This window comes from Callithrix jacchus, chromosome 22 (assembly GCF_049354715.1).
Source record: "Callithrix jacchus isolate 240 chromosome 22, calJac240_pri, whole genome shotgun sequence".
In the NCBI taxonomy this organism is placed as follows: domain Eukaryota; kingdom Metazoa; phylum Chordata; class Mammalia; order Primates; family Cebidae; genus Callithrix; species Callithrix jacchus.
In genome coordinates this window covers 49,550,038-49,566,806 of record NC_133523.1, presented here as the reverse complement: position 1 = coordinate 49,566,806, position 16,769 = coordinate 49,550,038, and the positions used below count along the sequence as shown (strand labels likewise).

General features: G+C 43.4%; 1 protein-coding gene across 1 annotated transcript in view; it reads left to right on the top strand.

The window, feature by feature from the left end:
• The window catches only part of ZIM2 (zinc finger imprinted 2), a 35,623-nt gene extending 19,824 nt beyond the window's left edge, over positions 1 to 15,799 (top strand). Inside the window, exon 6 of the mRNA XM_078359617.1 lies at positions 1,543 to 15,799. Within this exon, the coding sequence (XP_078215743.1) occupies positions 1,543 to 2,363 (821 nt within the window). The 3' untranslated portion in view covers positions 2,364 to 15,799. The remainder of the gene's footprint in view (positions 1 to 1,542) is intronic.
• The last annotated feature ends 970 nt before the right edge of the window (positions 15,800 to 16,769 follow it).

The following is a 16,769-nucleotide window of genomic DNA, read 5'->3' as shown; positions in this document are numbered from 1 at the left end:
GAGGTATTCCCTGAAAGGAGACCTGGCAGAACATGCTGAAATATGGGATGTACAGCAGGTGAGGGAAACAGAAGAGCCAGTGAGGACTAGGTGTTCTCTTAGTCTTCCATTCTTGAGTGTTCTCTTCAAAGATCTCTTCTAGGAGAGTCAGTCCATTGTGATGGGCCCAGCGATCCCTCTTCCCGATGACTTCCTAAGCCATGTTGTGGTTCTTCTGTTTTACCTGTACTCTCTGCTCACGTATTTCAAGTGTCTGCCAGGATGTAACCACTGTGTTCATCACCTCTCTTCCAAACCACAGTCCTAGACTTGACTCCCTTGGCTTCAGTATGTTTCCTATCAGAGAGTTACCTTTATAAAGCACAGACGTTTTATCAACTTCTTAGCACCGTCGAGAGAAAATTCAAACTTTTAGCAAAACACTAAAGTTCCTCCCAGTCTGGCCTGAAATTCACATCCCAGCTTCATCTCCTACAGATCTTGCAAGTAAGAGCCTGTGTTTCTAGCTCCGTAGGACTGTATACTTTCACAGTTCTGTGGCTTAACTCAGGCTGTTTTATAGAAACTCTTACCCCCTTCCCCATTTAATGAGGCCAAATGCTGTCCTTTCCACTAATCATATCCTGTTCCTAAGTGGAATCAATTCCCCCATCCCTGCTCTTGTGTCATTTATAATCTGATTAGAGCGCCTTTTACAGACCTCTGACCCATCTGGTTAGATAATGCCTTGCACAAAACAGGCATTTAATATTGAATTAAAGGGAATTGGTTGGCAGTATAGATTGGGGTAGAACAAGAGATTTGGAGCCAAGCAAAGAGAATCTTTGCTTAATTCTGAGCAAGAGGTCGTTGACCTGTTCACCCCAGTGTTTCCTCAGTGGTCCTGAAGACCCCTGGTAATAGATGTTCTTAAAATAATGTTTCATGGCAAGATCAGTTTAAGAAATGCTACATTCTGTACCTTCCCTCCTCGGGACTCGAGGTGCATATTAAAAGTTCCGAGTCCTGTGGGAATGCAACCTGCTTGACTGGCGTCATACAACCTTTTCCGAATTGACAACGGAACCCCCTTCATGGTAATAGCTGTCTGTTTTGCAGAACATTTGCAACCCGCCAAAGGTGGTTTGGAAAATGCTCACAAACTCCAACCCCAGCCTCTTCTCTGATCGCCTCTCATTCTCCTCTGGACATTTCTGGCATCTTTTTCACATGCCATCCTCCTGGATGATCTTTTTCTGCCCCTTCCTCACTCTGCTTGCTTACCATCCTTTCTGTCCTTTCCCTGTTTTCTTTTTAGGTTTTCAGCAAACTCTTTCAACCTCCATAAGATCCGTTTGTTACCCTTGGTCTCTTTATTTCTATTATATTGGTATGTGTCTCTGAGTAAAAAGAATAGAGGAATTTTTACACTTTCTTTTTAGATTAGGAAAAGAGACCGGAACCAAAGCGCTAACTCCAGGGCAAAGCCTGCCTACAGAAATATTACTGTCGTAGGCAGGAGTGGGAAATCAGCCGTAGGTAACTTCTGGCATGTCTCTGCAGGAGAGTCTCATGAGGACCCATTGAAACCACACCAGGGCAACCAAGAGAAACGTTTGAGTCCTCTAACAATGAATGCCCCCAAGTTCCTCACTCAGGAAAGAAGCTATGGCAGTGATGAATTTGACAGATGCTCTCATCTTAGTGAACAAGCAGAGGATCTTCTAGGAAAGGATCCCCAGGAAGGCGCTACTCCTGGAATATGTGCCAGTCCCCAGTCAGCGTCCCAAGAGAACAAACAGATCAGATGTGAATTTTGCGAACGAACCTGCAGAACTCAAATAGCCCTCAGGAGACACAAGAGGATCCATACTGGGGAGAAACCCTTTGAATGTAAACAGTGTGGTGAAGCCTTCTATCTCATGCCACACCTCAAGAGACATCAGAAGACCCATTCTGGTAGGAAGCCATCTGGCTGCAAAGAAGATAGAAAGTCTTCCATCCAGCGCACGAATCTCTGTGAACGTGTAGGAGTCAGTCAGGAGGACTACTGTGAATGTCTTCAGTGCGACAAAGCTTTTACCCAGAACGTGCATCTTTTTCAACACCTCAAAGCCCACGAGGCAGCAAGAGTCCCTCCTCCCTGGTTGTCCCGCAGCAAGACATACTTCATTCGTTATCAGCGGAAACACGACTACGTTGGAGAGAGAGCCTGCCAGTGTTGTGATTGTGGCAAAACCTTCCGTCAGAGTTCACATCTCATTCAGCATTATAGAACTCATGCTCACGAGCGGCCTTTCCAGTGTCAGCTGTGTGGGAAGTGTTTCAGCCTACCCTCACGCCTCACTCAGCATTATCAACTCCATTCTCAAGAGAAATGTTGAGTGCAATCACTGTTGAGAAACCTTCCGTCACAGCACGCAGTGTTCTCAACATTTTCGGCTTCATCCCGGAAAGAGTGTTCTGAATGTGAGAAGGCCTTCCACTAGCCTTCACACCTTGTTAACAGCTTGAAAATTCATCAAGGTGTGGTCCCAAACAAAGTTGCAAGGATGTAGGAAAACCTTTTTCCAAGAGGGGGTTCCTCACGTGTCACACAGGTGAAGCCTACAAAGAGTATTTTTGTTGCATGGAAAAGTAGCTAATAGGTTTTTCCCTTTTTCACTGATATTCGTCATGAGGGAGGATTGCCCTCATTTCTTTATATCGGAATGTGTTATGGATATTTGTTCTATGGGCTGTAATTCAGTACCATCAATGATTTTGCTGTTTAAACGGCTACAGCTTTGGCCACTGGGAGCTCTTTCCCGCTGGCTCCCGCCTTTTCAGTAAGCTCCCATCCTTTTCTGGAACACTTTCTCTCTCCATCCTCCCAAATTTTCCTCCCTTCATCTCCAGGAAAAGCCAGTCCTGTCTTTAAGATCGTTTCTACCTCACATACCATCTCATGAAGTGTGCTGCTTTCCCCAGGTCAGAAGGCTTATGGCCTGATCAGTCTTTTATTTCACTCCTCCCTTTGCAGTTTTTGCTACATCTACATTCTGCTTGAAATGTTATTTACTTAATTTTTTTTGTCAATAGAATCATCTCTGTTTTTTCAACGTTGGTACCTCTACTTAAAAAGGAAATGTTTAAGTCACCCCAGACAAAGGGTTTTACTCACACCATAACCAGACTGCCCTGATTATCTCCAAGATGTCCTTTTACGGTTGGGTTGTTTCAGTCTGGATCTAAACATAGTCCACTGATTGCATTTGGTTGTTCGATCTCTTAAGCCTCTCTTAATCCAACGCAATCCCCTCACGTTTTTAAGGCCTGTGCAGCCCTGAGGCTAATGTAGGACTTCCCTCCCGTTCCCTCCAGTTCCTGCTACATCAAACAGTTTAGACACGTCTCTTCATGTTTACATTTTTTAATTTAGAAGAACTCATTTGAAAATCTTTATATTTCATTGTGGTAAAAACCACATAAAGCTTAGCATTGTAACCATTTTTAAGCATACAGTTCAGTTACGTTAAGTATATTCACATTGTAGGCTGGGCACGGTGGCTCGCGCTAGTAATCCCAGCACTCTGGGAGGCCGAGGCGGGTGGATCACCTGAGGACAGCAGTCCAAGACCAGCCTGGCCAACATGGCGAAACCCCGACTCTATTAAAAAATAGAAAAATTAGCTGGGCATGGTGGTAGGCACCTGTAGTCCCAGCTACTCAGGAGGCTGAGGCAGGAGAATCACTTGAACCAGGAAGGTGGGGCTTGCAATGAGCGGAGGTCACACCATTGCGCTTCAGCCTGGGCAACAAGAACAAAACTACCTCTCAAAAAAAAAAAAAAGTATATTCACATTGTTACACAACAGGTGCCCAAAACGATTTCATCTTACAAAACTAAAACTCTGTGCCCATTAAACATTTCCCCTTCCCCATACCTGGCAGCCTCCATTCTAGCACTCCTTTCTTTCCCTCAAGTTTTGTGTGATTATGCAAGTAGTACTAGAAGAAACTGGGTCAGTTGTCCTGTGGAATGTCCCTTAGTCTAAGTGTGTGTTTGCTTCCTGTGGCGCCCGTCAGCTTGTTCCTGTCTCCCCTGCATATTCTGTACATAGAAGTTAGCTCTAGGCTCTGGAGACTTCATTTAGATTCGTCTTCAACTTCTTTGGCAAGAACACATCATAGGTGGTTCTGTGTGCTTTACACAGTATTCCACCAGGACACATTGTGTCCGCTCTGCCCAAAGGCCCAGCTTTTTGATGCTATGCTCCAAGCCAATGTAGCAGGCACTGACAATGATGTCTCAGAGTTTTCTCCATCACTGGATATTTTTCCTGGGCCAGCTGCTTTAGTTCCTTCTGCATTATCTCCTCTAGATTTCTCTACAAACATCACCTCAGCCTCATCATCAGAGGTCTGAAATTAAACTTGGTAGATACTCCTTGAGGGGTCTAGGTATGGGCTGTTTATTGACAACCATGGGCCAGGACCTAAGGCTTCTTGAGGACCTTTAATTCAGGAAAGTCAAGGAACGTCAAACTCTAGATTAGCTTCCTTTTGATGCCGCTTTCGTGCCACAAATGGCAGCAGTGACAGTGTGGCTGCCGCCCATGTACTCTTTGGAATACATGGGATGTGCACAAGCCATTGCTTCTACCTTTCACAAGTCAGGCTTCAGGTTACTGAAGGGGGTGCCCCAGCCTGTGACTTGGCTTTCAGCCTGCTGCTTTTCTTGCTGCTATCCTAATGGGCCCTGGGAGAATGTAGAGATCCGTGTTCCTGCTTTCCCACCTGATTCCTAACATATTTAACGGTTTGGGTGCTGCTCTTACATTTGGGTTTTTCTTTTTTTTGAGACAGAATCTCTCTCTGTTGCCTGGGCTGGAGTGCAGTGGTGCGATCTCGGCTCACTGCAACCTCTGCCTCCTGGGTTCAAGCAGATCGCTGCCTCAGCCTCCTGAGTAGGTGGGATTACAGGCATGAGCCACCATGCCCAGCTATTTTTTGTATTTTTAGTAGAGACGGGGTTTCACCATCTTGGTCGGGCTGTTCTTGAACCCCTGACCTAGTGATCCACCTGCCTCGGCCTCCTAAAGTTCTGGGATTACAGGCTTGAGCCACCACGCCTGGCCAGGTTAATTTTTTTTTAATTTAGAAACACTCATGTTTTAAGTTTTTAGTGGTGATGCAAGTAATATATATTCCCTGAAGAAAACTAGAAAATGTTGTTGTTTTTTTTTAATATTTATATTTCCCCCTTCAAGATATACTTGCTACTGAATGTGTGTGCCCATTTTTTCTTATGCGTAAATCTGTACAGCTTTTAAAAGTTATATTTTTAGGCTGGGCGCGATGGCTCACGCCTCTAATCCCAGCACTTCGGGAGGCTGAGGCAGGCGGATCAACTGAGGTCAGGAGTTCAAGACCAGCCGGCCAACATGGTGAAACCCTCTTTCTACTAAAAAATACAAAAAATTAGCTGGGCGTGGTGGTGCACACCTATTGTCCCAGCTACTCAGGAGGCTGAGGCATGAGAATCACTCCAACCTGGGAGGCGGAGGTTACAGTGAGCCGAAGTCATGCCATTGCACTCCAGCCTGGATGGCAGAGTGAGACTTTGTCTCCAAAAAAAAGGTTATATTTTTATGAAATAAACTATACTACCATAAACTCTGTTTTCAGGGCTACGATTTTCATTCTGAGATTTTATGAACATCTTTTCATAGGTAGAAGTACATTCCTAAGCTTCCTTTTAGTACTTGCTTGCATGGATGTGTCCTAATTTATTTCGTCTGGCCTTTTAGAATTGGAAACGTGGCTTGCTTGTACTTTATCTCTTATATACACATTGCTGCTATAGTTACACTTCCTCCCCTTTAGCCCTGGGTTTTAGGATTTTGGCATTTTTCCTTATTAATTTGCTCTAGTGTCTTTGCATCTGGTCTCGTTTCCTAAGGGGAAATCCTCAGGAGTGGAATTTCTGAGCCTAAAGGTGTGTATCTTGAAGGTTTTAGAAACACTCCTCGCCTCATCCCAGCAGGGTCTAAACGTTGTATTGATTTTTTTTCCTCTGGGGAAGGACTATAAACCTCTCCTCTACAGTCCTCTTCTTGAAGAATTTACATGTTAAACTCATATTAGGATATAACAGGATTTAAGTCAGGTCTGGAAAGAGCCACAGATTAATTGAAGTCTTTTGTTTGAACTCTGATTTTTAACACAGTTTTATTAGCTATTGTTTCCTCACTATTAAAATAATATTAAGCATATTGAAGAAAATTTTGGAAAGCAGAGTAGTAATAAACTTCCTAATAGTTCTAGGTATTCAGCTAGTACAAGTCCAGGGAGGTGGTTATATTCACAGGTAGAAGAGGCCCTTGGCAGAGAAGGGAGAGGGTTGGCTTTGGAGCCAGGGAGACCTGAGGTCAAATCTCAGTGCCTTCCTTAGAGGCTGATTACACCTTGTTTTCTTAGGAAAGGATGATCCCAGTGCCTCCCTGGAAGAACCATTGAAAGGCCTAGAGTTTCATCTACAGCAAAGAGCCTGATAGTGCCTAGTAGTTAGAAGGAACTCAGTAATGAGTAGCTGCAATTAGGGAATATTTTTATTTTTAAAAATGTTTTATTAGCAATAATGAGTGAGTTGTAAACAACAGTTACATATCAAAATGCAACCACATTTTATCATATTTTTATATTTTTTCTACAAATAATGTTTTCTTTGTGTGGGTTTTTAAAAATAACATTACAAATATAAAGTTCCCTTTTCTGATTTTGTGACAGTTTTAATGACTTTATATAAAAGTCTGATTAACAAGCATAAAGTTCTGTATTCACAGTTTTTTTTAGAACCAATTTCCAAAATGTGGTTTTACTAGATGACATGATGAACATTTCTAAGGCTTTCAAAAGATCCTGCTGGATTTGTTTCTGGAGGGGCTCTGCCCTTTGTAGCCCTGAGCAGAGGGAGGGCCAGGGGTATGAATCATGTAGGTGGTAAAGCATCCTCCCTCTTGAGTCCCTGGCAGGCGTTGTTAGTTGGACACTCTGGTTCCAGCGAACCTGGGGACAGGACTGGGATCCTTCTCAGCACAGCACCCAAGGCAGATGAGACACACCAAGCAGTTTTTGTATATGCAAAGAACTGCCTTTGCCACCCTGGTACAAATAAATACTCCCTTTAAATAACTTTGCCAGCACTGGGTATTTATCCACTTAAACAACCACCAAAAAAAAATCTTTACCTATTTGATAAAGCAAAAAAGTGACTATTCTTAACAACAGTTAAATGCATTTTTGCATTATTATTCTGCATTTTTCTCCAAATAAGTTTTTAAAACTTCTTTATGTAAAACCTACGCCCTTTACCTGTTTAGCGTTTTTGTCTTTATGCTTTTTCTTACTAATTAGTGTGAATTCACTTTCCTTTTTTTAAAGTATACATTTCTGATGGATTGTTTATTTTTCTTTTTAAAGTGATATTTGGCTCCTTAAAGGTAACTACTTTATAGAAAGGTAGATGTCTCTCCGTCCCTCTGCCCCAAAACAGAAAAATACACTATAAACGCCATTAACATTTTAGTCTGTTTTCTTGTAACTTAAAGTTCATTACCAGATTTTTGAAGGTAGTTGCCTCTGGGCAGTGCCTGGAAAAAGATCTCATTTTCGTGGTCTGTATCTATCCACTTTGTTATCCTTGTGACTGTATTACCTTTTTTTTTGATTTGACGGAGTCTTGTTCTGTTGCCCAGGCTGGAGTTCAGTGGCACAGTCTTGCTCAATGCAACCTCTGCCTTCCAGGTTCAAGCGATTCTCCTTCCTCAGCCTCCCAAGTAGCTGGGACTACAGGTGCCCACCACCATGCCTGGCTAACTTTTTGTGTGTATTTTTGGTAGAGATGGGGTTTCGGCTAGTCTTGAACTCCTGACCTCAGGTGATCCACCCAACCTGGCCTCAAAAATCAGAAAAGATTTTTGATATATCCAAGTTCCTTTTAGAAACATTACATCAGTTTGCACTGCTGCTACTGCTAGTAATGATCGGGGATATGTGTTCCTCACACACTGGGTGTTTAGTAGGAACTTTGCTAATAGGGAAAAGGCATCTCATTTTAATTGTCTTTATTTGATTTTTAAGGATGTTGAACTGTTTCCTGTGAGGTTCTTAAGCCATTGCGTTTCCACTCTTTGCATTGTCTGTATTTTTTTTTAATCATTTGTCTATGTGGCTTTAACAGCTTCCTATCAATTTGAAGCATCTCTTTGTATAATAAGGATATTAATTCTTTGTTGTCATCTTGGCTACAAATGATTTTCCCAGTTTGGTATTTTCTTTATTTTTTGAAAAGGTTTCAATTTTTATATAGTTCAATCCTTTTATTTTTTTTTCAACCCTATAAAATCTAACTCTCTGTAAACATTAGTGTTTTATTCTGGAGTTTTAAAAATATGCTTTAGCCATTCTTGAATTTACTTGGGCATATTGTACGAGAAGAATTGAAATTACTCTTCCTCATTGTTCACTGCCTCCACGCTATTAGTTAATTTTAAATAGTCATATTTTATAATGTAGGATCTATATTTGGACCATCTATTTGCTTTTATTGGCTTGTTGCCCTGTTTTATCCTAGAACTATATCCTTTTTAATTTTTATAGCTCTATTTAATGTTTTCCATCATTGTGCCTTTAAAAAGTGTATGTGTATGTATGCATAAATTTGTCGGAAGTTATATATGTAACTTTCTTTTATTCCAGATTAAAATTCATCCTTATTCATCAAAACCAACCTTTTGATTATTATTGTGATGAACTTATAAATTAGGCAGGATTAACATTGTTAGGTTTCATCTTAACACCCAGGAATATGATATTATTGTCTTTTCATTCATTCAAGCTTTTGTATCAATCAGTAAAGTTTTACAGTTTCCCTATCAAAATGTCACAAGTTTTCCTCAGTTATTTCTACATAGAAGAAAGTTGTGAGTTTTCTTGCATAGACTTTTTCTTACATTTCTGACAAAAAGCCAGAATCTCAAGAATCGGGTCACTTTGGCATTGCCAAGGAATTCTGAAATTTCAGAATCAGACTAACTACATGTGGCTGCTTCATTAGAGTCTCGTAAGATAATCTCTGCTGGCCCCTGTAGGATCCTGAGTTTTCAACCCTTTCTTGAAACCGGCATTTCTCAAACTTGAATGTGCAATAGTGGGGAGACAGGCAATAAGGAAAATAAGGTAGTAAATGCTATGAAGAAAAATAAAACCAGCAAAGAGGGTAGAGAGTTACCATGGAAGTGAGAGGCCAGTTTAAGACAGGTTGGTCCAAAAAAGGCTCTCTGAGGAGGTGGCCTTTAAGCAAAGAGCATGAGATGAGAAGCCTGGAACTCTGGAGAGGGAGTGTCTGGGCAGAGGAAACAGCATGGGCGAAGGTCTTTGCTCAGAAAATCACTTTGCATGTTTGTGGCGGAGACAGGAAAAGAGTTGCGAGGGAGAGGGGGAGGGATAGGATAAGATGTGGGAGCAGCAGTCATGACCGATTTCTCCATTGGTGCGGTTGGCATTTGGTGTGGGGCAACCCCTGTGGGCCATCCAGTGCATTGTAGGGTGTTCAGTAGCATCCCTGGCCTCTGTTCAGTGGATGCCAGGAGCATCCCCTTCTCCAGTTGTGACAAACAAAAATGTTGAATTTCTTCTGGGAGGTAAAATCATCCTGACTTGAGAAGTCTGATCTGGGGCCGCTTTGTTCAGGGTCCCTGGGCAGTGAGCTGATTCCTACCACCTGTATAGATTGATCTGGCCCTTGCCCAGTGCTGCTACACTGGAAAAAGAAAAAGGAAAGAGTATGTATATGTATGTATAAATGTACATGCAGCTGTCTATGTAACTTTCTGTTATTGGGTTTCGCCGTGTTGGCCAGGCTGATCTTGAACTCCTGACCTCGGGTGATCTGCCCGCTGGCACCTTTTTCTTTCTGGCCTCTGTTTACACTATTGCAGTCAGTGAATAAAGGCTTGATCATTGTTATTTTCAGTTCGGTGTGTCCTAAGTGGCCACTGTTGATCGGCTCAGGGTCCCTGCTAGACTGGAGGACCTTTCTGGGTGCTGAGAGAGTCACACCAGTCACTCACACTTCACTGAGAGATGGGTAACAACACCCCGTCTTACACACAGAGACGCTAAGGCTCAGGGAGGTGATATGACGTGTTTTAAACATAGTATTATTTTAATTGTTATACTTTAAGTTCTGGGGTACATGTGATATGACTCGTTTAAGGCCACACAACTAGTAGTGACAGCCAGGATTCAAAGCTCCATGTGTATGTGTCTCTGTCACCCAAGTTCTGCAGCTCTGCAGAGCCATGTCCATCTACTGCTGTCAACCATGAAAGATGGCTGGATCTTTCCAACTTACACTCCACAGCTTGTGCCTTTAGCAGATCATACATAGATAGATTTAAATTCTTTGTCTTTTCCTCCTTCCCCTTTACTGGCAGGAAGTCCATCCTGTATGTTTGGCCCCAAGAGTGAAGACAATTCCATTGCTTTTCACTGCCCCACCGCAGCCCTCACAGATCTTTTCTGTCTTGTGGGACTCTTTCGTATGGTGAGAAAAGAGATCCTTGAAAATCAGCAGCTTTAGTATTATGTGGGGCATTCGACTCTTAAATCTGAAATAGCTGTTGAAGAAGCCTTAATTTTCCAGTTAACAAATTTTTGTTTTAAGAGCCAGGTTCTTGCTCTGTTGCCCAGGCTGGAGTGCAGTGATGTGATGAAATCTCACTGCAACCTCAAACTCCTGGGTGCACCTCACTGCACTCCAGCCTGAGCAACAGAGCACACTCACACTTCAGTCTCCCAAGTAGCTAGGACTCTAGACAAGTGCCAACATGCCCAGCTAATTTTTAAATTTTTATTTTTGTAGAGATAGGGTCTTGATATGTTGCCCGGTCTGGTCTCGAACTTTGGGGTCAAATTATCCTCCTGCCTTAGCCTCCCAAACTGTTGGTATTACAGGGATGAGCTGCTGAACAGCCCAGCTACTACATATTTTAAAAATAACCATCTCTGGAGCAACAAAGCCAGATATCAGTACGTTTATCTTCCTTAAGTGACTTGCCAGTCATGGAAAGAATTGTTGACCTGCACATTAGGAGCCAGGTCTGGAATTCGTATAGGAATGGTCCTTCCATATTATCTTTACAGTTAACTCAGCAACACCCAGGAAAGCCGACTCTATCAGGCTGAGTGCCACAGAACTCTCATGACTCAGTGCGCTGAGAGTTGTATATGGGTGGATGTTATCTTCCTAATTTTGCCTATGTGGAAACTGAGGCTTAGCTTGGAGATAAGAAAAACCAAGAACCGGTCATGGTCGTTAGGGACATAAAACATTTGAGATGCTTTTTTTTGAGACGGAGTCTCACTCTGTCACCAGGCTGCAGTGCAGTGGCGTGACCTCGGCTCACTGCAACCAACATTAGAGATAATGTGTGTCAAGTTTTAGTGCCACTAAACATCAGTACAGGTGGCCAAAGAAAGAATTCAAAGCATAATGGTAGGATTGAGTAAGAAGAAAACTGGTGGCTCCTCAGGAGATCAGATGTGAGGGAGTGACTACAAATTCGTGATTAACTTTCTTCCTTTCGTGAGATTTATCTGGGCACCCAGCTGGAGACAGCATTTCCCAGCCTTCTTTGCAGGTCAGTGTGACCATGTGGCTAAGCTCCAGCCAGTAAGATGTTAGCAGAAGTGAGGTGTGTGACTTCCGAACCACGTCTTAAAAGCAGGTAGCTTGCCCTCCATTTCCTCTGTCCGTCTTCCAGCAGCTGGATTTTGAATGAGGTGCTGGCGATCCAGCTCCCACCATGGGAATAAGGAAGGATCCAGGGATGGTAGAGCAACAAGATAGAAGAGACCAGGCCTGGGGATGATGGTGGCGGTGGCTCACACCTGTAATCCCAGCACTTTGGGAGGCCGAGGCGGGTGGATCACGAGGTCAAGAGATGGAGACAATCCTGGTCAACATGGTGAAACCCCGTCTCTACTAAAAATACAAAATTAGCTGGGCATGGTGGCGCGTGCCTGTAATCCCAGCTTCTCGGGAGGCTGAGGCAGGAGAATTGCCTGAACCCAGGAGGCGGAGGTTGCGGTGAGCCGAGATCGCGCCATTGCACTCCAGCCTGGGTAACAAGAGCGAAACTCCGTCTCAAAAAAAAAAAAAGAGAGATTCCCAGGGTCACCTCCAAGCACAGATGATTACACAAAAGAGAAACAAGCTTTCTGTATTACTGAAGCCACTGTTACTTTGTTTCTCTTAAAGTAGCTGAACCAGAAATACAACAAATACAGGTTTGCTATCAGAGAAACATTGCAGAAAGATAAAGTTACCCTTGACTTTCCCTTAGGAAGCAGCTGTGTGGGAAGGTGGATTTTTGTGTCCCTCCCACAACCATTTCTCTGCACGTCCAATATGGCCTATTTTTCTCCTGGAATAGTTGCTGCTGCTTCTGGTGAAGGCTTTGGGTTGCATTTAGGACAAATACTAGATGAAAAACTGTGTCCCACTAAACATTAGAACTACACTGAGCAGAATAAAACATGTCCACATGGGGAGGTACATAGAAACCGAGGTGGGCTGAGAAGAGAGTCTCCTGTTGGATTCGTAATCCAGGTCACGGGGTTACTGAGTGGGATCTTGGGTGGAATCACCCATCCTATTTAAATTATTTGCTCCTCCTCTTTTTATCCTCCCCTGTGCACATTTAGTACTATTTGCCTAAATTAAATGCATGTTAGATTTGTCTCCATTTTTTTTTTTTTGAGATGGAATTTCCCCCTTGTCACCCAGGCTGGAGTGCAGTGGCACAGTCTCAGCTCACCTCAACCTCTGCCTCCCAGTTTCAAGCAATTCTCCTGCCTCAGCCTCCCAAGTAGCTGGGATTACAGGCACCCACCATCATGACCAGCTAATTTTTATATTTTTAGTAGAGACAGGGTTTCGCCATGTTGGCCACGCTGGTCTTGAATTCCTGACCTAAGGTGATCCGCCCACCTGGACCTACCAAAGTGCTAGGATTATAGGGTGAGCCACCACACCCAGCCCCTACGACTCTGTTTTTTTCTGTTCCCCAAGATAACCAGGGCTATTAGTTATCCTTTGCCACATCATACATTGCGCCAAAAGCTTCGAACAGCAACAGTTATTTCTCGTGGTTTCTGTGCGCCAGGAATCTTGGTGCAGCTTAGATAGGTCCCTGTTTCATGGTCTCTCATAAGAGAAATCAAGGCGTCAGCCAGGGCTGTGAAGAACATGCTTCCAAAGTCATGCATGTAGTCGGTGGCAGGATTCAATTCCTTAAGAGCCACTAAACTGAGAGTCTTGGGTTCTCACTAGTCATTGCCTGAAGGCCACATTCAGCTTCTGGACACAGGGGCTTCTCCATAGAGCACCTCACAGCATGGCAGCCGGCTTCTCTTAGGGGAAGAGAACAGCAGAGTGCCCAGTATGAAAGCTGCAGTATTGATTGATTGATTGATGATTGATTGAGATACAGCCTTACTCTGCTGCCCTGGCTGGAGTGCAGTGGTGTGATCTCAGCTCACTGCAACCTCTGCCTCCTGAGTTCAAGTGATTCTCCAGCCTCAGCCCCCACGTAGCTGGTATTACAGGCATCCACCATCACCTCCTGCTAATTTCTGTATTTTTAGCAGAGACGGGGTTTCACCATGTTGGCCAGGATGGTCTCGATCTCCTGACCTCAGGTGATCTGCCTGCCTCAGCCTCCCAAAGTAATGGGGTTATAGACGTGAACCACCACACACTGCCTGAATAGATCTTTTATCAATTAATATCTTTGTAACTTCATGCATTTGTCATTTGGAAAAAAACAATATTGGTCCATTGAGTCATGAGATCTTCCACATTTTGATCTTTATTGTCTAATATGAAAACAATTGTACTTGCCAATACCATCAGTCCCATTAGCAATAGTATAAGTGTGTAGATCTTGAAGATTCTGTGGGTCTTGGGGATATCCAGGAGTCCCAGGGCCACGTGTTGAGAGCCACTGGGATAGAAAAATAGAACAGGGAATAGAACAAAGAGTTCAGTAACAAACATGCCTCCTGGTGTTTATACCCTGCGTAGTGTCCCTCCCTTGAGGGTAGGCTGTCCTAGGGACTTGCTGCTAATAAACAGAATACAGTAAAAATGATGAAATCTCACGTGCAAGAATAGATTATGAAATACTGTAGCTTCTGGCTGGGCATGGTGGCTCACACCTGTAATCCCAGCACTTTGGGAGGCTGAGGCAGGTAGATCATTAGGTCAGGAGTTCAAGATCAGCCTGGCCAACATGGTGAAACCCATCGCTACTAAAAATACAAAAATTATTAGTAGGCATGATGGTGCGCATCTGTAATCCCAGCTACTTGGGAGGCTGAGGCAGGAGAATCACTTGAACCGAGGAGGTGGAGGTTGCAGTTAGCTGAGATAGTGCCACTGCAGTCCAGCCTGGGCGACAGAGTGAGACTCCATCTCAAAAACAAAAAACAAGAACCGTTTTATTCTGTTCATGTGTTCAGCAGCAGGTATGAGAACTTTGTCGCCCCACACCTCTATCAAACACTTGCTATTGTTGTCTCGGCTCACAGCTGTGGTCCACAGCTCTGGGCCTCCCAAACTGCTGGGATTACAGACGTGAGCCACAGTGCCCGGCCTGTTGCCATCTTTTTAAATATTAGTCACTCTTTTGAGAAGCTCATACTCTTCTGGTGAATAAAAGAAAAATATTAGTCGCCTCTGGAGGTTGTAGAGTCATATCTCATTTTGGTTTTGGTTTTTAACAGCTTCGTTGAAATATCATTCATAGGCCATGAAATGTACCCTTATTGAAAGTGTCGAATTTAGTATTTTTAGAGTTAATTTGCCTTCTTTGATGACTAACGAGGTTGGGCATTTTCATTTGTTTGTTGTTATTTGAATATCCTCCCCTGTGCACTGTTCAGGTCTTTCGCCCATTCTTTTACTGGGTTCTGGTTGTTTCCTTACTACATTTTAGGAGTCTTTTATATGTTCTTAATAACACATGCCTTGTTAGATATATACATATTCTCCTCTTTTGAGGATTGCCTGTTCACATGGAAACTGACGAAATGTCTTGGCTGTTGTGAGTAATGCGACAGCTAACATGGGGTGCAGATATCTCTTCCAAATGCTGATTTTCTCCTTCCTTCCTTCCTTCCTCTCTCTCTCCCTCCCACCCTCTCTCCCTCTCTCTCTCCTTCTCTATCTCTTGCTTTTCTTTTCCCTTCTTTCTTCCTTCCTTCCTTCTTTCTTTTCTTTCTTTCCTTTTTGAGACAGAGTCTCACTGTGTCACCCAGACTGGAGTGCAGTGACACGATCTGGGCTCACTGCAACCTCCACCTCCTGAGTTCAAGCAATTCTCCTGCCTCAGCCTCCCGAGGAGCCTGGATTACAGGCACGCGCCACCACACCCAGCCAATTTTCGTATTTTTAGTAGAGATGGGGTTTCACCATGTGGGCCAGGCTGGTCTTGAACTCCATACCTCAAGAAATAATCTGCCTGCCTCAGCCTCCCAAAGTGCTGGGACTTTGATTTCCTTTCTGTTGGCTACTTACTGGATCACACATTAGTTCTGTTTTAAAATGTTGGAATCTCTCTACTGATTTCCATAGCGGCTGTGCTAATTCACGTTCCCACCAACAGTGTACGGGGCTCCCTTTTCTCCACACCCTCTCAAATCATCACATTGTATAACTTGAGTATATGTACTTTTTATTTTTCAATTAAATGTTTTAAAATTTAAAAAATAACCTACAATATCAGCTAATGAAATAAAACAGTGAGCTTCCTCTTTCTGGTAATTATGGGCTATTATTATAGAACCAATGAAAAATTGTCCTATAGAAATGTTGAAGGAAACATTCCCATAGAATTATGTTTTAGAAAGCATTTAAGGGCTGAAAAGATAATTGGGAAAGTTTCAGGCCAACAGTATGGGAAACTTGATTTCACTCTCAAAGTCACGGTTTCCAAGAACCTATTAATGGCATTGAGGGCTTGCGTGCGTGTGTGTGTGTGTGTGTGTGTGTGTGTGCGCACGTGCACGTGCGCATGTGCATGCGAGTGTGCCTGTGTGTGCATGTGTGTTGTGTGTGTGCATGCATGTGCGTGTGTGCGTATGTGCCTGTGTGTGCATGTGTATGTTGTGTGAGTGTGCATGTGTGTGTGTGTGTGTGCATGTGTGTGTTTTGTGTGTGTGTGTGTATCCTTTGGTCCTCACAAGAACTCTATGAGGTAGGTCCTAAAATATCCCCATTTGGACTTGAACAATGAGAACACATGGACACAGGAAGAACACACACCAGGTCCTGTTGGGGGTTAGGGGATGAGGGGAGGGAACTTGGAGGACAGGTCAATAGGTGCAGCAGACCACCCTGGCACACATGCACCTATGTAAGAAACCCGCATGTTCTGCACATGCATCCTGGAACATAACGTAATAAATAAATATATAAATAAAATGTCCCCAGTTTCCAGATGAGAAACTGAGGCACAGTGAAATTTTCATCTAAATCCAGTTAGTACATGTAGAAGCCAGAATTTGAACCCAGCCGCGTGACTCTAACTTTAACCACTGTGCAGCATGAGAAGTGAGTATCAGGCTGTTAGCTCGGGTGGATAGTGATGCCATTTATTTGAGCCAGGGAAAGACTGTAGGAAGAAGAGGATCTGGGACATGAAGCCGTGGCTCTTGTTTTACTGTGTTGATTGTGAGAC